This window comes from Oryctolagus cuniculus, chromosome 2 (genome assembly GCF_964237555.1).
Source record: "Oryctolagus cuniculus chromosome 2, mOryCun1.1, whole genome shotgun sequence".
NCBI lineage: Eukaryota > Metazoa > Chordata > Mammalia > Lagomorpha > Leporidae > Oryctolagus > Oryctolagus cuniculus.
Window position 1 is genome coordinate 88,179,711 of NC_091433.1, and position 26,185 is coordinate 88,205,895.

The 26,185-nt window shown below is 53.6% G+C and overlaps 1 protein-coding gene across 17 annotated transcripts in view; it reads right to left on the reverse strand.

Moving 5' to 3' along the window:
* FGFR1 (fibroblast growth factor receptor 1) overlaps nucleotides 1-25,964 on the reverse strand; it is a 52,267-nt gene extending 26,303 nt beyond the window's left edge. For 8 of the 17 annotated variants that reach the window (XM_008273978.4, XM_051832347.2, XM_070068555.1 and 5 more), the window contains exons 1-2: nucleotides 25,323-25,963; nucleotides 15,784-15,965 (exon numbers count right to left, since the gene is read on the reverse strand). In XM_008273978.4, the coding sequence (XP_008272200.1) occupies nucleotides 15,784-15,877 (94 nt within the window). In that variant the 5' untranslated portion in view covers nucleotides 15,878-15,965; nucleotides 25,323-25,963. Of the gene's footprint in view, nucleotides 1-15,783; nucleotides 15,966-23,432; nucleotides 23,600-24,834; nucleotides 24,900-25,322 lie in introns of those variants that run through there. The other 9 variants (XM_051832346.2, XM_051832344.2, XM_051832341.2 and 6 more) reach the window with 5 other exon arrangements.
* Nucleotides 25,965-26,185: the final 221 nt, after the last annotated feature.

The window sequence follows — 26,185 nt, forward strand, 5'->3', positions numbered from 1 at the left end:
TTTGCACCCCCCCACACACACACCCTAAATCATAGAAGGGTGCCTTCGAGACCCCATGCTATCTGCCCTCTGCCCCTCTCTGGACCTGGGTCACAGACCCCTGGGTAAACAGGGCCATTGCCCACTCACTGCAGGGCCAGGCAGGAGGGGGCTCGTCAGCAAGCAGCATTTTCTCCAATGCCAAGAAATGTTCTTATGATATGAGCATAAAGATGGCAAAACATCCTTTTTCAGCAAAATGGCATAGAGAGGTTCAAGGGGCCAAGGACAGGGAGCTGGCACAGAAAAAGCTATGGCCGTGGATGTCCTCTGCCTGCCACAGAAGGATACACTAAAAAACAACAACAACCTGGGACCACAGGGCAGCTCTGCCAATCCCCAGGAACCCCCACAAGTGGCTTCAGTGGATCCCATCCGTCCACGCACCACGTATTCATTTTGTCCATCTCTCTCTTGCAGGCACACAGCATGAAAGTCCAGCATTCCCCCCCAACACACACACCCCCAAGTGTTATTTATTTGAGAGACAGAGAGAGAAGGATGGATGGACGGTCAGACAAGCAGGCGGATCTCTCTTGGCTGTTTATTCCACAAGTGCCTGCAGGGAACTCAACTTGGCCTCCCACATGCGTAGCAGGGACCCCAGTACTTGAGCCGCTACCACTGCTTTCCAGGGTGCACACACATCAGGAGGAAGCTGGAATAGGGGACAGACTGAGACTTGGGCACCCCAAGCTGCATCTTCACGATGAGGCCAAATGTCAAGGTCGCCCCCACTTCCACCTCTCCCCTCCCCCAGGGCTCCCTCTGTTTTAAGAAACTAAAAGGTTTCTGCACCGGAGACAGCGCGGTTCTCAGGCAGAACAGGTGGAAGAAGGAAGCCAAAGTTCAGTACCGACGCTAGCTGGGGCTCCTGTGCTCAGATGTCCTGGGGGAAGAGGGAGACAGAATCCTAGGGGAGTGACTGCGGCTCGGCTCCCGGCCCTGTCAACACTGCAGGTGTCCTCCTTCCAGGGCCCTGCAAAAGCCATTTAGTCCACCAGGCAGCTGGAGCCATAGAGGGTTGGGCACAGCAGGGGGAGCCTCAGAGTGATGTCACTCCCATGTCTGCCTGGCTCTCAGCTGTGTGCCCCTGGGCCAGGTCACTGCCCCATCTGGCCTGTTTCCTGTACTGTGAAACCAGGGGCTGGGTAGCCTCGACAAGCTTTGGGTCTCTTGTAGCTGTAACCCAAGTCCCCTAAAGCTGGGCCCTCCTACGTGGGGAGGTTTCGCTCCCCGACATCTCCAACGGCTCCTGCCGGGAGCTCTGATGAGAGGCAGCAGCCCTTACCGATGTCCTAGGAAAAAGATACTCATTTCTGTCACAGAGCTCAGGCCACTGGCACCTTCCTGGCACAGCAGCTCAAGCTGCCACTGGGGAAGTCAGCACTCCACGTTCGGGGTCCTGGCTCCTCTGTCGGAGCCTGATGCAGCTTCCTGTGAATGTGAAAGCAGGACTCTGCTCCAAAGTGCCGCTGAGCGTTTCGGAGGCGGTGGTCACACACAGGGTCTCCTCCTTTGAATCTCTGAAGCTTTGAGGCCACTTTCTGATTCCCATGCACCCCGCCACCACTCCCACCCCCATGGTAAACTGAGTCAGCCCTGTCCCACCTGCCCTGAGCCAGCACTGGGGCTAGAGCTACAAGCACTAGTAAAAGCTACACCTGGGTCTAAATGGGCTCCAGCATTTACCAGCTTTCTAACCGTGGCTAGTCCCCACCCACCCCCTACCCCCATGCCAGATTCCTAGGCTGTTAAGTGGAAAGGGTAACTGCCACCTGGCGGGTTTTTGGGGAGGGACACTTTCTGAGAAATGCATCTTGGGGTGATTTCATCACGGGACCACCTGAGAGTACTTAGCATGAACTCAGGAGCCACGGAGGTTATACTCTTATGGGAGTCCCATTGTCTATGCAGTTCAGACAGCCCTCAACTTATGAAGCCTCAAATTACTGTTTTGCAACTTAACATGATGGGAAAGTTACATGTAATCAGCAGAAACCATAGTTTGAATTCTGATCTTTTTCTCTGGCTAGAAACAGGCAGGTTTGATATTCTCTCTCACTCTCACTCTCTGGATGCTGGGCGGTGGCAGCAGCCACAGCTCCCATCAGTCACATAATCAGGAGGGGAAACAACCAACTGTCTACAGTGTGTGATGTCACCAGCATTTCTGGATCCAGGTATTTACTTAATCATATGAGACATTCAACCCTTTATTATAAAATAGGTCTTGTGTTAGATGATTTGACCCAACTATAGACTAATGTGAATGTTCCAAGCACAATTAAAGTAGGCAAGACTATGCTATGAGGTTTCCATCCGGGTCTCCCACGTGGGTGGCAGGGGCCCAAGCACTTGGGTCATCTTCCACTGCTTTCCCAGGCACATAAGCAGGGAGCTGGATCAGAAGTGGAGCAGCCAGGGCTGGAACCAGCTTTTCAAAAGTGATGCTGGTGGCAGCTTAACCTGCTGCACCATAATGCGAGTCCCTAAATGTATTTTTGACATAGTATTTTCACTTTCAACACCTGTATGGGGAGGTAACACCATAGTAAGACAAGCAGCATCTATCCATTTATCTATACACAAGCATGCACTGCATAAGGATATCCTGGTCAACAATAGACCACACGCAGGATGGCAGTCATATCGAATTAAAACACAGCTGAAAAATTCCTACCCTTTAGTGACACCAGAGTGCAATCCATTATTCATGCAGTTATGCTAATGCTGCTGGTAACAAACCGACCACACTGCCAGCATTGTGGTACAGCAGGTTAAGCTGCTACCTTCAATACCGGCATCCCACACCAGAGTGCTGGCTGCTCTGTTTCAGGTCCAGCTCACTGCTAATGCCCCTGGGAAGGCAGCGGAAGATGGCCCAAGTACTTGGGCCTCTGCCACTCACGGGGGAGACCTGGATAGAGTTTCTGGCTCAGACGCAGCTCTTTTGGCCATTTGGGAAGTGAAACAGTGGATGGAAGATCTGTCTGAAGATCTGCCTTTCAAATCTACAGATAAATCTCCATCAATGACATCACTGCATGTATGTATGCAAACATGGAATTTTGTTGTTGTTATAAATAGTAAAAAACAAAAAAATCCACCAACTGCAAGGGGTCACTTTTTACTGCACTGTACAACTGACTGGAGAGAAAGCTCATTGGGAGGAGATAAAAGAGTCACAGGGCATCTTAAAGAGAGCCTCTCAACACTGTGTTCACCACAATAAGAAGCGGATACAAAGAAGGGCTGTGTTACTGCCGTCAAAATTTAATACTGCATCTTTAGGTTTGTTTACCTTTCTCTTGGCTGCAAATGGTGCCATGTATAATCTGTGTGCATAAGTTTTAATAAATTATAACTTTTTAAAAAATAAGATGCTGGTTCACTCCCCAAATGCCCACAGTGGCTGGAGTTGGACCAGGACAAAGCCAGGAGCCAGAAACTCCATCCAGGTCTCCCACATAGGTAGCAGGCACCCAAGCACTTAGGCCATCCTCTACTGTCTTTCCATTGCTGAAGCAGGGAGTTGGATCAGAAATGGAGCAGCTGGGATTCAAACCAGTGCTCATACATATGGGATACAGCATTCTAAGCAGCAGCTTAACTCGCCACACAAGAGCAACCCCTAACTTTTAATGTTTATAGGAAAAGATTTATCTATTTATTTTGAAAGAGTTACAGAGAGGAAAGGTACAGAGAGATATTCTATCCGCTAGTTAGGCTCCCTAGATGGCCGCAACCTGGCCAAAGCCAGGAGCTTCAACCAGGTCTTCCACATGGGTAGTAGGGGCCTGAACACTTGGGCCAGCTTGCACTACTTTTCTCAGGCCATCAGCACAGGCTTGGGAGTAGAGCATCCAGATACCAACCAGTGCTCCTGTGGGATGGCTGCATTGCAGGTGGCCTTACCCACTACTCCACAACACTGGCCCCAAATTTAACTTTTAATAGATTAGTGTACAGCACATAGTAATAAATGATAAAAGAGACAGTCATGTACTTTTTTCTTAACATTTTTTTTCAATATTTCTAGGTTATGTGATTTGTCTGTGAACTTGTTCAAATCACTGCAAAGCTCCCAGAAAAATTTTTTTTTTGCTTATAAAGTAGAAATCCATGTTAGTCAAGGATTCTCTGTGTATACTAGTGGAAGCCCACAACGCTTGAGGAGGAAACCACCTACCACCCCATGTGGTTCCAGATGTCTTTATAACCTGGGTCTTAATGCAATGTGGTCCTCAGGTGACACTTCCTCCATCAGCCATCCGCGGCATCTGCAGAAGTCTACAGGAAGAGTAACATTGTCTGGGCGGGGCCCAACCCACAGGTGGGGATAGCAGAAGCTGGGTCTCTAAGACTGCTGTTTTCTCCCAAGAGGTTACAGACATCCTCAACTGCAGAACTCCCCACCCCAGCAACTCTCAGCTGATCTGCATTCTTCCCTGGGTCATGCAGAGAGCATGCAACCAGCTCCGAAGCATTTTTTAAAATCCTGTAATTATCCTGTGACTCATCCAACTACACCGTAATGTATATTTTTGTTTACAACATTAATTTGTGAAATAGAAAACACTTAAGGAAAACAAAATCCTTTTTTTTTTTTCAAGCACTTATCCATCTTAAAATTCTTTTTTTAAAATACACTGATATCTTCCCAAAAAAGGCGATCGCCCTAGCCTTTCGGGAACTTCCAAGGTGTTTGATTCCGTCCATCACACGTTACGGGTAACATCTATTTTAGAAGCAAGCCAGGTAAGCCTCTGTGTCCAGGCATCCCATTACTTTCTAGAAAGACTGTGTGAGAACAATGAGAAAAACCAAGGTGTGGTACCCAGCTTTGGGGGAGCCTCTGATGCTAGATTCATCCAAGCAGGAGGTCACTGACTGCCATGGGAAAGTCGGAGTCACTGGGGTTTTGTTCTGATTATTCTAGGCTAAGGAACTACTTTTGGGGTTGGCACTGTGGTGTAGTAGGTTAAGCCTCTGCTTGTGGCACCAGCATCCCATATGGATGCCGGTCGGAGACCCGGCTGCTCCTCTTCCAATCCAGCTCCCGGCTAATGGCCTGGGAAAGCAGTGGAAAATGGCCCAAGTGCTTGGGCACCAGCACCCATGTGGAAGATCTAGAAGTTCCTGGCTTTGGATCGGCCCAGCTCCAGCCACTGTGGCCATTTGGGGAGTGAACCAGCAGATGGAAGACCTTCCTCTCTGTAACTCTGCCTTTCAAATAAATAAATCTTAAAAAAAAAAAAAAAGACCCACTTTCGCTAGGGCAGCTCACAGGCCTGTAACTGACACACAACAGCCTCCTAGGAAAGAGGCAAAAGGCACAAGAGGAGCACGCAAGGCAAGGCAAGCACCTCCGGTGGCTCTTCCTGGAGTCACACACAGGTCCATCCCACCCAGCTGCTGTGAGATACAGTTAGCAATGCTTAAATTCAAACATTTGCATTGCCTGAATTTTATGGGGAGCCCCAATTGGATACAGGGATGGAGTGTAATATAGTGGGGAAAAAATACTGATGTCAGAGTTTGAACCCTGGCTGCACCCTTACCAACTGTATAATCTTAGATAATTTACTTAATGCCCTGAACTTCAGGGTACTCATCTGGTTATGGAAATTAAATATTATGTCCATGGGCTCACTATAAAATGTAAAGTGTGCAGAATATGGTGATATCATGGAACTCCATCCCAGTCTCCCATGTGGGTGGTACAGACCCAAGCACTGGGGCCGTCTTCCACTGCTTTCCCAGGCCATTGGCAGGGAGCTGGATCAGAGGTGGAGCAGTGGGCACTTGGAATCAGCCCTCATATGGCTTAACCTGCTGCATCACAATGCTGGCCCCAATACAATCTTTCTTGAGGCCAATTTGGTATAGGAATACAATCAAAAGTTTAAAAATGCAACTATCCTTGGTACAAGGGCAAATTTTGTCAAAGTAAGATGGGTGTTGTGGCACAGTGAGTTAAGCTGCCACTTTGGACACGAGCATTCCATATTGGAGTACAGGTTCAAGTCCCAGTTTCTCTGCTTCTGATCCAGCCTCCTGCTAATGTGCCTGGGAAGGCAGCAAATGATGGCTCAAGTATTTGTGTCCCAGCCACCCAGAGGGGAGACTCAGATAGAGTTCCAGGCTCCTGGCTTCAGCCCTGGCTGAAGCTCCTGGTCCAGCCCTGGCTGCTATGGGCATTTAGGGAATAAATCAGCAGAAGTAAGATCTCTCTCTCTCTCTCCATCACTTTGCCTTTCAAATAAATAAATGTACATTTTTTAATTTGCACATTTTTTAACGTCACTGGGGGCTGGTGCTGTGGCATAGTGAATAAAGCCACGGCCGGCATCCCAGATCAGCACCTGTTCATCTCTTGGCTGCTCCACGTCCAATCCAGCTCTCTGCTAATATGCCCAGGAAAGCAGCAGAGGATGGCCCAAGTGCTTGGGTCCCTGTACCCACACAGAAGACCGGGAAGAAACTCCTGACTCCTGACTTAGGATCAGCGGCTGCTGAGTTTCGGCCATTTGGGGAGTGAACTAGCAGCAGATGGAAGACCTCTCTCTGTCTCTCTGTCTCTCTCTGTGTGTATGTCTCTCTCACTATAACTGTCTTTTAAATAAATAAAATGTTTAAAAAAGGATATATATAATATATATAGATATCTATAGGCAGATATATACATACACACACAGTTTACATTGTTGCAAGGAAAAAGGAAGAACCTTGTTTAGCCAGAAGAATGGATGAATGAATTAATCAAATGAGTGAATGAACAGGTGACAGCCAATGTTGGGTTTTTTTTTTGACTGCACAGGAAAGTGAGAAAGGGCTAAACTCTGAATTGCTGTGCCGCTGTTTTGAAGCCTCTCCCGCTGTCCACATTCACAGCCGCCGAGTCCCCTATCCCGAGCTCCTTGATCCTCTCACCCACCTGAGGCTCAGCGCGCCTACAACACAGAGGTCCAACTGGTGCCCTGCAGGGCCCCAGGCCCCAGCATCCGCGGACTTTACACAACCATCCCAGGAGGCTGGGCCATGCCACACTCGGGCACAGGGAAGAGTTGAGCTCCAGCCTCTGCTGGAACCGATCTTTCTCGGTGCCTGGAGCTGCCTCACTCCAGCACTCCCCAGCACGCAGGGCTCAACCCCTTTAAACGAGAGCAGTGGCATCCAGCAAAGGCAGTCAGCCAAGACACAGGCTAGGGGAACTCTCGGTGGAGTCCTGGCAGCAGCCCCCCCAGTGGCTGTCCCCAGCTGCAAGTGAGAGAGCATCAAGTTCCCAACGAGGTCTTAGGGGAGTGGCCCAGGCTGCAGGCTGCCCGCAGGCAAAGCGCAGGTAGAGCGCTGAACATTCAGCTCAGCCACTTAGGGACGGGCGTGCGGGTGGGGGCAGGGCAGGCGGGGTGCGGGGCCACAGCTCGCACTGCACTGCACTGCACTGCAAGGCTGCGAACCGGCCCCTCTCCAGAACGCACAGGAAGGCCTGGCTGGGCTGGGCGTCTGAACTCGGGAGCCCAGGAGACCGCGAGCAGCTGGACTTCCCGCAGTCAACAGTCGCTTCCTTGCCAGGGGAGGCGAGGAGGAGGCAGAGGTGGTGTCCGCTGGGTGAGCCGGAGCCCCCAGCGGCCCCAGAGGAAAGCGGCGTTGCAAAAACAGGGCGCAGCTGCTGGTCAGGCCCTCTGACCCCTGACCCTTGCCCTCCCGGTTAATGACTCCCCAGAACTCACTTCTCCCCGGGGCCATCCATCACTGCCCCAGACACAAGCCGTCACTCACACTCTGCCCGACTGAGGGCAGACACCCATCCATGCCTGGGATGCCGGAGACGCAGGCTCCACGACCCTCTCAGGTTGCTGCCCACTCTCCACCCCCACCCCGTTCCCTCGTATGGGCCCCCTCCCCCGCCCCTCCCGCAGCAAGCCTCTGGACAGCCGTTTGTTCTGCTCTGAGAAACCCCTCCTCCCTGACTTCGGGGAGCGGGTTGGCAAAGCAGGAGTGGAAAATCAGTGAAGCTAATGGTGCAGCAATGCAGCAGCGAGAGCCAAGAACACAGCCCTGGAGTGGCTCTGCAGCAGTTGCCCCAGCGCTCGGTCAGCAGACACGTGAGCGTCCTCACATTCTCCCGCACGCCCCGCCCCCCACGCCGCCCCCGCCCCCAGCTCCCAGGGAACCACCTCTCTCTTGGGGAGGGGCTGTGGGGCACAGCACACCGTGCATGCCTGTCACCTTTTGCTCCACGCAATTCCCCTCGTCTTGGTGAAGCCACTCCTCTTACTCTCTGGGAGTGGGACGCCAGCGGGTTCTTTGCACACAAGACGTTATGTGGGGGCATTTCAGGGCGGCCCAGCCACAGCAGGCGGGATCACGCCATATCTAGCAGTAGAACCCCTCTAGTACCGAGCTCCTTCTGCTGGAGCCCCGAAGGCCACAGGTGGGCTGCAGGGTGCGCCGGGGTGGGGCTTCCAGGGCTGCACAACTGGAGCTGGCACCACTGGGAGCCTCTCCCCCACAGGCACAGGTTTCTGCAGATCAGAGACAAAGCCCCACTTTGTGGTGCGCGCACGGCGTCCACGGGGCTTGCAGCCAGCAGTGGAAACGTGCAGCTCTTCCATTAACTGTACCCTCTCCTCCCCTGTGACGACGACAACGGCCACCAGACGCCTCCGAATCTGGGTGGGTCAGGAGGAGCTGTAAAACCCCAGCCCATTAAACCGCTGATGAGTCGCAGGTTTCTGAGCGTGGAGACCGCGTCTGGGGTGACCTCAACCCACGTGAGAGCTGAAAGGCAGGGAGGGGCCGGGACCCCACCCCCAACTGCCCCAAGCGGCCTTGCAAGCAGTTTTTGGACTCACCCACTTGCCTTTCCCCCTACGTTCTATTCTCAAACACAGACACAATCCTCTTCAAGCTCAGTATGTCTTTCTAGTTGGGGGCTCGTCTTTTTTAAAGGGGTCTTCCGCCTCTTGCCCCCCCCCCGCCCTGCTGCCAGTCTATCCACACACCTCCCCCTTCCCTGCTCAGAGCCAGATCCGAAACAAGCCCCCACTCTACAATCCCAAACCGGGAAGGAGCGGGCAAGTAGGAGGAGGAGGAGGAGGAGAGAGGCCGGTTTTCCTGGAACCCTTATTAAATCAACTTTCCAAGGACAGCCAGAAACTCCAGGCCCCCGCCGGGTCCCACAGGAGCTTTTGCAGCCGGCGGCTAGGGTTGCGTGCAGCTGGGGGAGGGGCTAGGCGCGCACACAACTCGGGCCAAGTCTTTCTAGTGGGGACGGGCTCGCAGTGTGAGCAGGGCTTTTGCGTCGTCCTTTCCAACTTTCCGACAAACCCTTTTATACACAGATTATACTTTTTTTTTTGTTGAGGACAATAGCAGCATTATTACTTAATAACCAGCAGGGTAAAGACCGCACTTGACATCTGTAAGGTTCTTTATAGTTCTTTAGAGGTCCCCACGGACCTCACGGTCACAGCGGGCCTCTGAGGGTGGCAGGAGACAGGACGGGAGGAAGACACAAAGCTGAAGTGCCACTCTCAGACAGGGACACCAAGCTTTGCCACCCAAGTCCTGCTGGGTCCCAGGAAAATGGACACACAACTTCCACTGACTGCTCACCAACTACGTAGAGGCACGGTTCTCAGATTCTCATGTGACACAAGGACCAGACAAGCACTGCCCATTCATTCGCCATACAGTTCATGGAGATGCACAGACAGGAACGTTCCAGAAAGCCGACATCGCTAAGTACACCCGGCATTCGAACCACACCAGTCGAGGGAAAACTTGCACACAAATGTTCATGGCATTTTATTAATAATGGCCAAAGCCGCTGACAACCCCACCAGCCGTAGGGTTATAGGGGGTTATAAGCAATTCCTGCACCATTTCACAGCAGGGACCTAGGTCTCTGCACACAGAGTGTCATGGCACGGAATGAAATTCTGGAGCTCATCTATGGTGACCGAAAGCACAGCAGTGGCATCTAGGGCTCTGTGCCAAAGGCAGCTGACTACACGGGGGCATCAGATAAGGGTCTGGGACAATGGCTCTCTCTCTTGACTAAGGTGGTAGCTGCATGGAGTGTAGAGAGGTACCCAAAACCCATCAAAATGCACACTTAACAAATTGGGTATATTTTACATGTACGAATTACTCCTTCACAGCCGAGAAAGGCTGCTGGGAGATCCCGACCACGCTTTCCTCACGGCCTCCTGGCCACACTGCACATCATATCTGAGAACCTCAACTTCCTCTGGAGCTTGCAGGCTGTCAGCCGCTGCAGCTGGAGTTCCACGGGTCGGATCAGATTGGCAGCAAGTACTGGGGAGGAAGGGGGGTGCAGGTTCCTGGCCCTGTCTGTGATGGCTGCAGGGGTTGAAAGCAATCCCAGGGGCCGGCGCTGTGGTGTAGCAGGTAAAGCCACTGCCTTCAGTGCCGGCATCCCATATGGGTGCCAGTTCAAGTCCCGGCTTACTCCACTTCCGATCCAGCTCTCTACTATGGCCTGGGAAAGCAGCAGAAGATGGCCAAAGTGCTTGGGCCCCTGCACCCATTTGGGAGACCTGGAAGAAGCTCCTGGCTCCTGGCTTCGGATCGGCGCAGCTCCAGCCGTTGCGGCCAACTGGGGAATGAACCAGTAGATAGAAGACTTCTCTCTCTCTGCCTCTCCTCTCTCTGTGTAACTCCGACTTTCAAATAAAAATAAATAAATAAATACATCTTTAAAGAAAGACAGCAGTCCCAAGATCTGGTGCTAGCTGGGCAGCGAGACCTGTATGCCTGCCCTGCTGTGGAGGTCGTAATAACCCAAAGGGGTTTTCCGAGGTCCTGGGAGCGTGGCTCAGCAACAGTGCTTTGGATGTGAACTTTGCAAAGTTGCCAGCAGTCCTAGCCCCAAACCCACATAAGGAACCCCAGCCTTGTCCCAGTGGTTCTGCTGCAGAACCCGGAAGCCTGGGGAGAAGTAGGAGAAGGGAATCCAACCTGGCCACCCACCCCTGGAATCTTTGAATGGAACGGACATGCAGCCAGAGTGGGCACAGGAACCACAAGCTAAGGATGGACTGGGGCCTGATGAAGGGAGCTTCAGAGCCACACAGATCTGTTCTGGTCCCATTGGAGGCCAGAGGCGACTGGGGGAGGGGGCATTGACGATGCCAAGAGCAGTCAGCAGATGGCTGAAGGTTTAAATAACCGAGGAAAATTCTGAATAATCACTTTATGAAGTCACCTGCGTGGGCCTTTGGGGCAATGGTTAAGTCACCTCTGGAGTGCCTGGGTTCAAGTCCCTGCGGAGTTGTCTGTCCCACCCCCGCTGCCAATGCTGCCCCCACCCACCCACCTGGAGACCCCCAGGACTGAGCTCCCGCCTCCTGGCTTTGGCCCTCTGGCCATTAACGGGCCTTTGGGGGCTGAACTGGCAGATGGGAGGTCTCTTCCTCTTGAAATAAGTTTTAAAACAAAACAAAAAAATAAGTAAATTATACTTCAATGAAACTGGTTTTTAAAATGGCAATCTGACTCCAGGCTTCCCTGCTGCACAACTCCCAGGTAGTCCCTGCCTCCCTGCCCTACCTCCCTCCTGTCCACAGAGCCAGCACAGTACCACCCTCCACCCACAGATTCGGCCAACTGCAGATGGCAAACACTCAGAGCAAAAAGGTGCTCGGTACTGAACAGATATGGAATTCTTGTCTATTTACACAGCATTGACAATCTCTCAGGTGTTAGAAGTAAGCTAGAGGGGCTGGCGCTGTGGCGCAGCAGGTTACAGCCCCAGCCTGCAGTGCCAGCATCCCATATGGGCGCCGGTTCAAGTCCTGGATGCTTCACTTCCGAGCCAGTTCCCAACCAATGCACTTGGGAAAAGCAGTAGAAGACAGTCTAAGGGTACAGCTACCCTCATGGGAGACCTGGAAGAGGCTCCTGGCTCCCAGCTTCACGTGGCTCAGCCCCCTCCACTGCGGCCATCTGGGAAGTGAACCAGCAGATGGGAGACCTCTCTCTGTTAACTCTGACTGACCTTCAGCCCCGGCCCCACTCTCCGTCCCCACCTCTGGGTCCTTCCCCAGGCTGGACCCACAGCCAGCAGCTTCACTGACTCTCCTCTACTCCTGCCCACTGGACTCCGTTATGTTCCACCCTGGGACAGGCCCCTTCCTGCTGACAAGTGCTCAGCCCTGACACCCAGTTTTGTTTTCTGCCTCCACCCTCTGAACCTGGGCTGCAAAGAGTTTGTTAGGAGAAGGTTGAGTTTTTCTTTTAAAAAGAAAGTGTTGGGGCCAGTTGTGGCAGGTTACCACCCCATGTGGCACTGGTTCGAGTCCCGGCTGCTCCATTTCTGATTCAGTTCCCTACTAATGCACCTGGGAAAGTAGTAGAAGATGGCCCAAGTGCTTGGGCCCCTGCACCCGCGTGGGAGACTCAGAGGAAGCTCCTGGTTCCTGGCCCAGCCCTGGCCATTTTACATCTGAACCAGCAGATGTAAGATTCTCTGTCTCTCCCTCTCTCCGTGTAACTCTACCTTTCAAATAAACAAATACATATTTAAAAAGTAAATAAAAAGAAAGTGTTTTAGGTTATGGCGCTTTAGGTTCCATCATTCACATTCTCAAAACCTTGCCCAAACCCTGCGTGTTCTTGAATTCACTTGTGACTGTCTGCACGGTGGCTGATCCAAATCTCTTCTACTTCCCGCAAGCCTCACACCCTGACTCACGCCCACTCACTCTTGTCTCTGTCACTTGTCACATCCCACCTACTTAACCCCACACATTCTATTTCTAGAGTCTTTGCTATTTTTTCTTTTTTTTTTTTTTTTTTTTTGATAGGCAGAGTGGACAGTGAGAGAGAGAGACAGACAGAAAGGTCTTCCTTTGCCGTTGGTTCACCCTCCAATGGCCGCCGCGGCCAGCGCTCTGCGGCCGGCACACCACGCTGATCCGATGGCAGGAGCCAGGAGCCAGGTGCTTTTCCTGGTCTCCCATGGGGTGCAGGGCCCAAGCACCTGGGCCATCCTCCACTGCACTCCCTGGCCACAGCAGAGAGCTGGCCTGGAAGAGGGGCAACCGGGACAGAATCCGGTGCCCCGACCGGGACTAGAACCCGGTGTGCCGGCGCCGCAAGGCGGAGGATTAGCCTAGTGAGCCACGGCGCCGGCCCTTTGCTATTTTTTTCTTGCCTCTATAGTCTCACAGCCCCCACCCAAGGTTCCTAACCTCACCTCTAGACATTCAGAACTAACGTCTAACCCATCTTTTTGACAGGGGTGGCAGAGCTGCCGTAACTGCTGGCATCTCACATACAAACACGTGGCACTTCCCAAAGTCTGCAGGTGGGGCAGTGTTGTTGGGGTGCATCGGGGGAAACTGCCAGCTTGGGACAAGGCAACCCCTGAGGATGCCAGAGTGCCTGGTTCGAGTCCCAGCTACTCAGCTTCCAATACAGCTCCCTGCTAATGTACCAGGGAAGGCAGCAGATGATGGTCCAAGTACCTGGGTCCCTGTTGCCCGTGTGGGAAACCTACACAGAATTTTAGGTTCCTGGCTGGCTATTGTGGGCATTTGGGGAGTGAACCCATGGATGGAAGATCTCTCTCCCTGTTTCTCTCTTTCACTCTGCCTTTCTAATAAATAAAAAAAATCTTTTTAAAAAATTCTCTGGAAATGAAATTAAGTAAGTTTATTTTGGTGCACAACAATCTGAAATCCAGGCATATGAGAGTCTTCAAAAAATCTGCGGAAAATGTGTATCATAAAAATACAACACATGAATTTCAAAATATTTTGCAACAAAATAAATATTTTTAATTCCGTTTTCCAACAACTTTAAAAACAATTAAAACACAATTTTGAGAGGCAAAGAGACAGAAAGAAGGGAGGGGGTGGGAAAAGGGAGGAAGAGATGGGGTGAGGAAAAAGGGGAGGGACAGAGGGGTAGGGGGGATGGGGAAGGCAGGGAGAGAGAAAGAGAGAGTGAGCTATGTATGCTAGTTTTCCCATCCACTGGTTCACTCCCCAAATGCCCATAATGACCCAGAGCTGAGGAAGGCAGCCAGACAATCAGTCCAGCTCTCTCTCCCATGTGGGTGACTTCAGCCGTCACAACCTGCTGCTTCTGGGGTCTGCATTAGCAGGAAGCTGGGGTCAGAGGTAGAGCTGTCAATCAAACTCAGGTGCCTCTGATCGGGTAGCTTAACTGCTAGGTTAAATACTCACTTGCTACAGACTTTTGGAAGTAGTTTTGTAAACGCTCTCTCCGTTAATCCTTCATTAGCGTTCCCATTTTATAGCTGAGCAAACCGAGGCCTGCTATGTCTGAGTAATCCATCGAGACGAGTACCACAGCTAACAAGCGAGACAGGAGGCTGCAAGAGCAGGTCCACCGGGCCAGGTCCCTCCTCTCACCAAATTCATTTCCTGAGAGCTGGCTCATGTCCCTGCTCAGAACATCATAGGCTTCCCATGCATGGACGGTTTCTTCAGTGGGGCATTATGTTAACCAGCTTACGTGTTTCCCAGCTCCTCCATTCTGCCTACACCTCCGACATCCTGCCTCTCTCTGCACCCTCACTCACTGTTCAGCCTGGACGACCCCTCTTGTCCCCCTTCCCAAGCTGCCACGCATCTTTCCACACCCATCTCAGATTGACCTTGCATTTAGTTTTCTCCGCCCCTGTCTCCCCACTCTGGGTCTCCAGCATGTCTGGCTCAGCTCTTGCCTGCGGTCCCCAAATGCAACATGACCACGCCCACTCCAGCCATAACACCTTCTAGAAAAGTCTCACAAGCTTCCCTGCTCCTTTGCCGCCACCAAGCAACTGAACACATTTTCACCCATCGCACAGGCCCTGACAACCTAGACTGATGGTCCTATAACCACAGCCCCATCCCAAGTACCCCGAACCTTTTATCCACTGCCTGCCAACTTTCTCTATGTGACCCGGCAGTGAGTCACAAGCCACACTATCCCTGGGCAGCAGGAATGCCCAAACACATGAGTTCTCAAAGTCCCTTGAACGCCACCAAGCACACAGGACTCACAATCTCCATGAAGCATTTCCACGACTCAAGCAAATCCCACAAGCAGTGAGCAGGTCCTGCCTGTTCATGAAAACCTCTCAGAATTTCCAACGTGCCGTAGGTCTCCGTGTCCTGCCACGTTTCCTGGTTCTCAATCTCTCCAAAAGACAGGTCATATCCAGAGCCAGCTGCTCAGCAGCCCCCCAAACAGAGCTTCTGAAACAGCGCCAGGGGAGGCCAAATGACAGGCAAAGGCCACGCCCTCCCCCCCCCCCCCCCCCGCCCAGAGGATGTGTCTTCCAAACAACTTTGTGGAAACCAGGTCTTTATCAAGCCCTCACCTCCTACAAAGTCCCCCATCATCCAACCCAAGTTCTAAACCCAATTCACAGGCTGCTCACTTGCCCGACAGCACCCAGTCCTATTTCTACACATCATGGAGGCTCAGGAGCTGGTTCCAGAGTCCCCCGGATGTCCTTCCCCAAGTCCATCACCCCTGGGAAATGAATGCCACACCAGCCTTGGGACCCCGGCATCTGATGGGAGTTGGTTACACTTACAAACAGGGCACAACCAGCCCTGGCACCTCCTGAGTCTCTCCTATGAGGAGAGAGCTCTCCACTGCAGCCTTCTTGGGTCAGCCCCATCACCTGTTGCCAGCCCACCCTGGTCCCAAGGCTCCCCGGAGTGGGCGGACCTTCCGCCTGTGCCTTACCTTGTTCAGGCAAGGTGGGCGCTGCTGGCCTGGCAGTACAGAGCGTGGCTGTGACCAGCACAGCCCAGAAGAGGAGACACTTCCAGCTCCACATCCCAGTTCTGCACTTAGAGGTTGGTGACAAGGCTCCACATCTCCATGGATACTCCGCCTGGAGCTCGATCCGCTGTCTCAAGCTCACTCTGCAGGGCAAGAGGAGAGCAAGATATTAAGAGGGTTGGTCTAGGGGAGAGGGACAACTCCTTAATTAAAGCACAAGCAAGAACTGGGATCTTAATTAGACGGGGAGAGGGGATGCTTTTTTAAGATTTATTGATTTATTTGTTATTTGAAACACAGAGGGATAGAGAGAGATTTTCCATCTGCTGGTTCATTCCCCAAATGCCCACAGCAGGGGCCAACGCTGTGGCGTAGCAGGTTAAGCTGCTGCCTGCGACACTGGCATCCCAGATGGGCACCGGTTCAAGACCTGGCTGCTCTACTTCCAATCCAGCTCCCTGCTAACGCACCTGGGAAAGCAACCAGAAGGTGGCCCAAATGTTGGGGCCCTTGCACCCACATGGAAGACCCCGCATGAAGCTCCTGGCTCCTGACTTCCATGTGGCCATTGTGGCCAGCTTGGGAGTGAACCAGCGGATGGAAGACCTCACTCTCTCTGTCTCTCCATCTCTTTCTGTAAATCCTTCAAACATAAATAATTACTTTAAAAAACAAAAAGTTCCAAATAGCTTGGGAGCCAGGATTCACAAGCCTGGTGTTGTAACTGCAGGAGACTTCAATGTGTTGATGATGCTCACTGCCTAAGACTTCACCCCGCCCAGGGCAAACCAATCCCTTGAGAAAAGGAGATGAAATACGGGGGAAAGAGCCAAGGACCAGGAAAAGGGAGCCAAGTGCAGGAGCAACTAGTTAAGAGTCGCAGGAATAGGTTACTAAGACGCTGTACCTCCCTGGACCAGTGCAGTGAGGGAAGTTGAAAAAAAAAATCGCCTCCAGGGTTCTTTCTTCCGCCTGCACTGGCACTCTAGTTCCATCAGATCCCCACTGAGAACACATCCCTCACCAGCTGCAGGAAGCAAGGGGTGAAACTGGCGCACCCGGGAAAGGAGTCCAGGAACCGGGGTGGGGGAAGGGCTGGCTGCAGCCTGCAGGCTCTCCAGGACAGAGTCTAGGGGAAAAGCAGCCCTGGCCCCCTCTCCAGGTCTAGAGCAGAATGGAAAACCATTCCCTAAACTCTCGAGTTGCTGTTCAACTTGACCAAGTGATGAGATCTCAAGTGTGGGGCTGCCCATCTCTGGCTTCCAGGTGGCTTTTGTCCTAAATGCTCCAGGGAACCATCCAAGTTATTCAGGGAATCCACTCCCCGGAACATGCCCTAATGTGGCACTCCAGCCCCGCCTCCCCCGGAGCCAGGCAGGGCCCCCTCTCCAGTGAGTCAGTTCCTGCTGGCAGAAAACCCCTGAATTCTTGGCTTCGTCCAGGTGCCCTCGGCCAGCAAGATCCACAGACACCACCACTAGCTCCATTTAGCTCGCTAGAATGCTTAAAAATTGCAAATCAGAAGATGAGCAAACAATTCTTCCATCTTCCAAAGTGTAGGAAGAGAAAAAAGGAAAATATTTTTTAGAGTACTTATTTGAGAGGCAAAGTGACAGAGAGAGAGAGAGAGAGAGAGAGAGAAGGAAGGAGAGAGGGAGATCTCCCATCTGCTGGTTCACTCTCCAAACAGCTGGGCCAGGACTAAACCAGGAGCCTGGATCTCCATCTGGGTCTCCCAGGTGGGTGCAGGGGCCCAAGCACTTGGGCCACATCCTCTGCTGCCCTGCCAAGTACATTAGCAGGGAAGTGGATTGGAAACGGAGCAGCCGGAACTGGAAACAGGGCTCATAAGGGATGCAGACGATGCAGGCATGGCTTAACCCATAGTTCCCCAAGTACTGACCTGGAAGGGAAATAAGTATTAATTGCACAGCTACCATGGGCCAAGCCTGCACTGGGTACGATTAATTTATAACCATACAACTTCATTCATTCCTTGCTACAAATTTAGGGGGGAAAGGAATCAGTTCCCTTTAAGCAATGGAGAAACCCAAACACAAAGAGGTTAACAACTTTGCCTAAGGACAAACACCAGGCCTCTTATCACCCAGGTTTTCAGATGTTAAGAGGACAGGGTGGAGACAATCAAACCAGGACGATTAGCTCAATCTGGTACAAACTCAGGGTCTCTAATGGGGATCCCATATCATTAAAAACAAAAGTAGATGAAAGAGGCTTGATTCCTTCTGAAAGAAGGACCCTCAAAAGCACCTCACATAAGCTTTATCAGGATATAAGATGAGGCTCCGACCTGGGCCTGGGGTAGAAACAACGCTTGCCTAGGGGTTGGCACTGTGGCACAGCAGGTGAAGCTACTGCTTGCAACAGCAGCATCCCTTGTTGTAGTCTGAGCCACTCCTGATCCAGCTCCCTGCAGATGCACCAGGAAAAGCAGCAGAAGATGGCCCATGTGTTCAGAGACCCGGATGGAGTTCTGGGCTCTTGGCTTTGGCCTTGGCCCAGCCCCAGCTGGGCAGTGTAGCCATCTGTCTCTCTCATTCTGTCTTTCAAAGAAATAAAATCTTTTTAAAATGAAACTTTGTATGACAACATCTGTAAACCCACAACCCACATCTTACTAACATCCCAACGATACACCACACTGATGCCCGCCTGTCACCCGAACAGGCTAAGAACACCTGATTCCCAAGATGACCCCGCAGACAACGGAACTTCAGCAACCTGGGAAAAGGGTGGCATCACCTTGAGATGATTAAGCGTGGCTGTGAAGGCCACTCACTCACTCACTGTCCCCTGAAAGCCTGCCTTTCTCACAGGTGTGGACTGGCTGCAGGCGGCCCTCAGCTCACTAGCAGCTTCCTCTCCCCCTGGCTCATTCCAAAACAAAGATGCAAAACTCTCTTCCTCTCCTACCTCTCTGAGTCTCCGGTTTCACAGCCATAAAGACAAGGATGGTGCGAGAAACTGTGGCTCCTGCAGTGAGAGGGTGCATGGCACACACCCCACTCCACACACCTGCAGTGACACAAACCATCGGCTGTGAACTGCCGCCTCCTCCTTCCTCTCACCTTTTTCGCCTTCTACTAATTAATGAATTCTTGAAATCCCTCGGGAACAGCCTCCTTCCTTCACTCCCTGACAGATGTGACCTGCAGCCTCACAGGTGCACACAGCAGCTTCCGCGGAGACCCTGCAGCTGGCTGTCCCTTCTCCCGGCTCTCCAATATCAGGTTCAACCCTCCTGGGTGGGAGGGAGGTCCTGGGCGTGCACGGGGAAGGGAACACAGCATCTCTTCTCCCACATAGGAGGAGCTAACGGGCAGCGCGGGTGGATGTGCCTGCTGCCTCCTCCCCAGAGTACGAATTCAACCTAAGACAGGAGAGCCTCTGGTGAGGAAGTGGTGGCCAGCTCCTGCGACCCCGCAACGCCCCCAGGTTCTAAGAGTACAGATCCTACGAACATCAGATAGTCAAAAAGTGATGTCAGGAGAACTAGCAGGTGAGCTGGTGGCCAACTCTTTTTTCCTTCTGTTCACTAGATAAAGTCACAAGGGAATCTCTGCCTTCTACAGTCGCTTAGCCTAAGCCTTGGAGGCAAGTGTGTTTGCCCCGCCTGTATCACCAGGGGTTATGAGGATGGGGCTGGGTGTAGGCGCCTGCTCTCTATTCAAACCCTAGGAATTGCAAACATTGTCCTTTGAGTCACTTCTTGATAGCTCTCTTAGGCGAGGACCTGAACTTCCTGCTTCTCCAAAGGTATTTCTCACTCTCCACCTTCATACCCTACACTTCCAACCTAGCTAGACACAGTGGTCCCTATCCACATGTGGCTGCCGGGCCCTGGCATGTGTTCTAAGTGAAGAATACACATCAGATCCCGGAAAAAAAGAAAAAAAGAAAAAAAAAAAAAAAAAACAAAAAAACACAGAGCGTCAAGTATCCTACAAGGACCAGCATTGTAGCACAGCAGGTAAAGCCACTACCTGCAAAGCCTGTATCCCACATGGATGCCAGTTCGATGCCAGCTGCTCCACTTTTGATCCAGCCCCTGCTAATGTGCCTGGGAAAGCAGTGGAGGTTGGCTCAAGTGCTTGGGCCCCTGCACCCACATGGGAGACCATGAAGAAGCTCCTGGTTTCAGTCTGGCTTGGCCCTGGCCATTGTTGCAGACATTTGGGGGGTAAATCAGACGATGGAAGATTCTCTCTCTCTCTCTGTAACTGTGCCTTTCAAAGATATACAAATTTTTTTAAAAAGAGTATCCTACAAACACATGTTCAGGTGGCAATATTTAGAATATATTGGGTTACATCAACCATATAATTAAAATCTAGACACATTAAGTAAAAATGAGTTTCACCCATTTCTTTTTACTTTGTTTCAAATGCGGCTACTAGAACATCTAAGATTATGGGGGGAGGGGCGCCCCAGTGTTGCTGTCCTGTATGTTAAACTGACCGCCATGTCAGCACCCCATATGAATCCCAGCTGCTCCGCTTGCGTTCCAGTCCCCTGCTAATGACCTGGGAAAGCAGCAGAAAATGGCCCAAATGCCTGGAGCCCTGCCCTCCACATGCAACATGCAGACGGAGTTCCAGGCTCCTGGCTTCAGCCTGGCCCAGCCCCGGCTGTGGCAGCCATTTGGGCAATGATCCAGCAAATGGAAGCTCTTTTCTCTCTCCATAACTACCCATCAAAGAAAATCTTAAACAAACAAAAACAACCAAAAACTGTCTTGCCCTTTAAGAAAAAAAAAAAGAAAACCTAATGTCCTATTTCCATGGGACAGCAGAGCTTGGGACACCACCAAGCCTTCCCTCCTTCCCTCCTTTCCTCCTCAATGGGGCAGGTCTTCCCCACCCTCTGAGCCCAGTCTTAAGAAACCAACTCTTCCATAAGTCTTTTCTTGAGCCTTCAAGATGAAGGACCTCATTCTTCAGAATTTCCAAAACACATAAGCAGCCTCTCTCTTGCAGTGTTTACATCGTCTTATATGATTGCTATTTACATTCCCAGCTCTCTCCCCACGCTGCTTCTGAGCAGGATCTGTGTCTACCCACCTTCCGCAGACACCCTCAGCATGGGCGCCAGCACTGTGACACAGTGAGTTAGGCTGATGCTTGGGACACAAGCATTCCATGTGGGGTGCCGGCTCCAGTCCCGGCTGCTCAGCTTCCAACCCAGCTCCCAGCTAACGTGCCTGGGTAAACAGCAGAAGATGATCCAAGTATGTGAGTCCCTGCCACCCATGTGGGAGACCTGAATGGTGTCCTGGGCTCTTGGCTTTGGTCTGGCCCAGCCCTGGCTGTTGCAGCTGTTTGAGGAGTGAACCAGCAGATGCAAGATCTCTCTCTCTCCCTCTCTGTCGCTCTGCATTTCAAATAAATAAGTAAATCTTTCCCTAGCACATAGGGTGTACAGAGCAGATGCTGGCCTATTTGTTAAGCAGATACATAGATGAATGAAAGAAAAAGATGCTGATTGATGAAAAAAAAAAAAAAAAACTGAGATAGTCTTCCAGAAAGCAGATTGAGGGCACCACAGAAAATCAATAGCCAGTCCACTGTTTGCCAGCCACACTGTATTCCAAAGAATACCTCTGGGAAATGTTCAAGCCATTCTGCTTCCTCAGAATTGAGGAAACAGCACCAAAACATAAACCCCTTTAGCTAGGGGTAAGGCTGACTTCTTATCATCACTCTTCCCAAAAGAGCTCTCTCTACTTAATGCTAACAGGGCAGGGCAAGCACTTAATCAACATTTGAAAACAGTCCCGAAGCTCCGTTTGCAAAATTTTAGCTGGTCCAAGGGAAAATGGTAACTGTTTATTTTGAGTCTCCGTAAAAAGTGTCCAGATGTCCTTGAACTAAGTATACCTCCCCCCCCCCCCCAATTAGGAACAAGTAAACCTTAATTGCTCCACATCATCTAGGAAACTTTGCTATGGAAGACAGGATATATGAAGGTACTTCAAAAAAAAAAAAAATTTGTGGAGCAATGGGATTAAGAGATACATTTTGCTACTAAAAATGTTTGAAATCCACCCAACACATAGTTTCCATGGATTTTTTGGAGACCCCTTGCACGCATGGATTTACGAACTATTCTGCACATTTAAAATAAACTGATCTTGTCATTCCAACCTCTGGAGCGCCCTGTGCTAGTGAACCATCACCACACTGATAAGAGGGGGTCACCGCGGTGAATGCTCTCTCCCTAGGTGGGGGAGGGGCAGCTGTGGTGAGCAGCCTCTGTGCAGGGTAGATGCCAATGTGCCAGGCCACGTCTGGTCGTAAATCTTCTGTGGAAACACCAGAAATCTCTGCATCTGGGCTCCCAGCAGCGCCTGCCGCCGCTGGCCTCTAGAAAGTTTTGGGGAGGGCAGATGCAAAGCAAATTTCCCCAGAGGAAATTAAACTCATCTTGTGGGACGGGAGGGCCCTTTCAGAACAGGACGCTGGAATCCATTCTGAGTCCCTTTGCTCCAGAAGCCAAGAGGCTCCAGCTTTCCTGGGGCGCGCTTTCACGGACATCCATTTGGATGGAAGAGACTTTAAAAATGGAGGCAAGAAAATAAAAAGCATCCAAAGGAGCTTCCTGCTAAGACCCCAAGCTAGCAGGAGCAAATGTTCAACACCCCCCCATCCCACCCCACCCCCGCAAAACAAGCAAAAAGCACTGCGCTAAAGCAAAACCCAAAGATCTTCCTGGGTGCCCAAGGCTGGAGTCAATCTTCCTGCCCACCGAGTCCATCAGAAACAACAGCAGACACGAGAGATACCTGGGTGCACCCTAACCCTTTCCAAAGTTGGGGTGGGCAAGACAGCATCTACCACGCTCCCTCTCCACTTCTACCGGGGGTGGGGGGGGCAGGGGGGTGCTTCACTTCCTATGCAAAAGGCACCTAGTGTTAGCTTCCAACACCCTTCCGGGGCCAGATTCTCAGACTTGTCTTGTCTACTTTGGAACCCAAGGCAGTGGTGCTCACTCTGGCCCAAATCCCCATTGTGAAAATACCTGCCCCCCACCCCCACCCCGGGGCACTTCTGCAGGCATGGAAAAAGCAGGCAGTGAAATGAAAGCTCTGGATCCACGACCCTCATTAAAAAGCTGACACCCAGCTATGACTAAGAGTCAATGCAACAGATTATTTCAAAGAGAGCCCGGGCACCAATGCAATGCATAACCATCCCAGCTGGAGCCGGGCCCCAAACACCCTGGCGCTTCTCCCAACCAACTGGGGGTGGCCGGTGGGAGTAGATACGTAAACAAGTCATTAGGGAGGCAGCCGGGGCGCGCAGACAGCAATGGCGAAGCCTGCCAGCCCCCGGTCACTGCAAGGCAGGGAGAGACCCGGGCGTGGGGGTAATTAGCCAGACCAAGGCACGTCCCACGGGGCCCTGCTACTTAGCTCTTAAACAAGCCTCAGAGAGGAAACGCGAGCCTGGGCCGAGGGAGGAAAATGGCCACTTTCTACTAAACGGTCTCAAGGCTAAGGTTGTACAATTTAGACGGGATTCCAAAAAAAGCACTGGTCCGGAGGTACCGCGGGCAGGGCACATCTGCGAAGGAAACAGTCACATAATTACCATGTCTAGAGAAAGTGCGAATTCATTACGGCCTCCAAAACTGCCGCCCAGAGAAGGAAGCCAGGAGAAGTGTTTTCAATTTGAAGGCGACCGGGAAGAAGAGCGACCAACGCTCCCCACTCCGCACAGCTCCTCCGGGCTCCAGGAACACCACAAAAAACCGACTGCACACTCAGACCCACCCCACCCCACCCAGCCCCACTGGCAACCCCGAGGCCGGTCTTTTAGGAGTCACGCCCCACTCGCGTTCCCGAGAGGGGGCTGGGGCAGCCCGGATCGCTCCAAGAGGACGCACAGGGACAAGCGCGCCCTGGGCGGCTGCAGCCGGGCTCGCCCCAGCGAGGCTGGGAAGGGGGCTCGGGACGGAATAGTCAGGGGGCTCCCGGAAGGCCAGAAAGGGCAATGCTCTGGTTCCAGAAACTTCTTTCGGGGCCAGAGCTATTCACAAGCGCTACCCCCCCACACACACACCTACAACCCTGGCCCCATCTGCCCCCAGATGGATGCCTCTTTCTGCACAACCCACGCTAACCGCAGAGAACGCATTCGCTCGATGGGATCCTCAGTAACTTGGGATCCAGGATAACTTTTCCCTCTCCCCCACTTCCAAGTCTCGGGCAGAGTGCGGGAGAGGTGTGGCAGGGACGAGCGGAAGAATCCCAGTTTTCGTCTGAGCAGGGGGAGGGGAGGAGGCACAGTAATAATGCGGCTGCCGTGTGCCCGTGTGGGGTGAAATGGAACCAGATGCGGCCGCGGCGTTTAGGAATGGGGTGGAGGGGGGAGGCGGAGTGGAAGTGTTTTCCCAGGGGGGCCGACAGCTTTCGAGTCCAGAAGGGCGAAGCGAGCAAGCTCCCCCACCCCGCCCCCAGGTGTCTGGCCGCCTCCAAGGGGATGGAGTGTTTAATGGGGGCCCCATCTACAGTGTCAATGAATCCCTCTGCAAATGCGCGTTCAGGCCCCTCTCTCCCCCACCCCCCACCTCGGGACGCGCGGAGCCGAGGGCAGCGGGGGCTGGGCCGGAGGAGCAAGGCGCTCGGCGGCAGGCGACCCGCACCGGACAAAACCCCATCCCTTCCCCCACACCTCCCAAAAGCAGGCCGACCCCGGCGCCCTCTGCCGCCGCCCAGGGCCGCGCGCCCTCTCCTGACCCAAGCCCGAGACCCTAAACGAGGTCCAAGTGGATCACCGCCTCTGGAAAGAGGAATCCTCCCTCGGCCTCCGCTAACGCTGATTCAGCCCCTCGGTGACGACACCTTCTTAAAACCGATTCCCAAAGAAGCTAACCATCCCCTCCACTTCCTTCCCATCTCCATGCCCCCCAACCCGGATCCCAGACTTTTCCCGGAGATGGAAATCGACTTAGAAAAATCCCGGATTCTTAAACCTTCCGCCCAAAAGCTACCTGCTGAATTGGGGTGGATCCCCACCAGCGGACCAAAAGGAGACGGAGTGGAATGTAACAACTTCCCCCAACCCCGCGCGCGCGCGCGCGCCCCCATCGCGCTGCCCACTCCCGCCCTCCTCCCCAGTCCGGGGGAAGCGAGGGCCTCCACGCCTTCGCCCCGGCCTGTCCCTGCCCGGGCTCACCGCGGAGCCGCCGCCGCCGCCCCGCCAGCTCCCGAGCGCGAGTTGGCGGAAAAGTTGGGCGGCGGGACGCGCGCGGGGAGGGGGCGCAGCGGGCTACGCGCGCCGAGGGGCGGGAGGGGAGCCCGAAGAGGGGCGCAGAGCGCGGCGGAGGGCGTCGAGGGTGGAGCGGGCGGGTAACGAGCGGAGGGAGGCGCCCGACCCGCTCTCGCTGCGGCGAGCGAGGTGCGCAGCCGAGAGGCTCCAGAGTCGGGGGCCGCTCGGGACGCCGAGCCAGCCGCGATCAGGGGGCGCCGCGGCTCTTACCTCCCTTGGCGCTGCGGTGCCGCCCCTGGAGAGTCCGCCGTGGCTTTTGCGGGCGGGCCGCTGCCCGCGCTCCCCGCTCCGGCCCGCCGCCCCCCGGGCTCCGTTCAGGTCCTGGCGGGGTCGCGAGAACCCAGTGGCCGGCGCTCGACTCCCGGTGGCGCTCGGTGCTCGGCGCCTCCAGCCCGGGCGGGAACAATGGAGCCGAAGCTGGTGCCCCGGAGGCGGGGCGGGGGGAGGGCTCCCGTCCGCCGCCCGGGGTCTCCAGACCCTGCGGCCCCCCTCTCCAGAAGCCAGCGGCGGCGCCTCACGCCTCTTGCAGACCGGGCTCCATGGCCCTGCAGAGACCCTGGCGCCGCGGCGCGCCCGACTGCAGCACGGGTACGGTGCGCTCTGCGGGGCGCCTCTCGGACCGGAGAGAAAAGTCCTCGGGCTCTGCTGCTTTTCCAGCTGCGGCGCGCGCTCGCGGCCGGGAAGGCGAGGTCGCCGCAATGCGCTAGGCAGAGTCTCGGTCCCGTCCGGACGTGGCCGGCCGGCCCCCGGCACAGCCCGGGGCTCCTCCGCGCGCTGCGGCTGGACCGGCGCCGGGGCTCCCGCTCGCCGCCGCCCGCTGCCCGCTGGAGCGCTCGGAGCGCTGTGCGCCGGCGGGGCGCGAGGGCTCTCTCACTCCCACCCGCGCTGGTCCCTCCTCCTCCTCCTCCCCCTGCCGCTGCCTGCTGGGCCTTGTAGTTCCCGAGCCGCGGCCCTGCGCTCGCCTGCAGTCCGGCCTCCCCCGGGCGCTGGCGCCCCCCTGCATCTGAGCGCCGCCCGGAGGGCGCCCGAGTTCCAGGCCGGCCGAGGGCTGAGGTCGGGGCACGGCTGTGGCC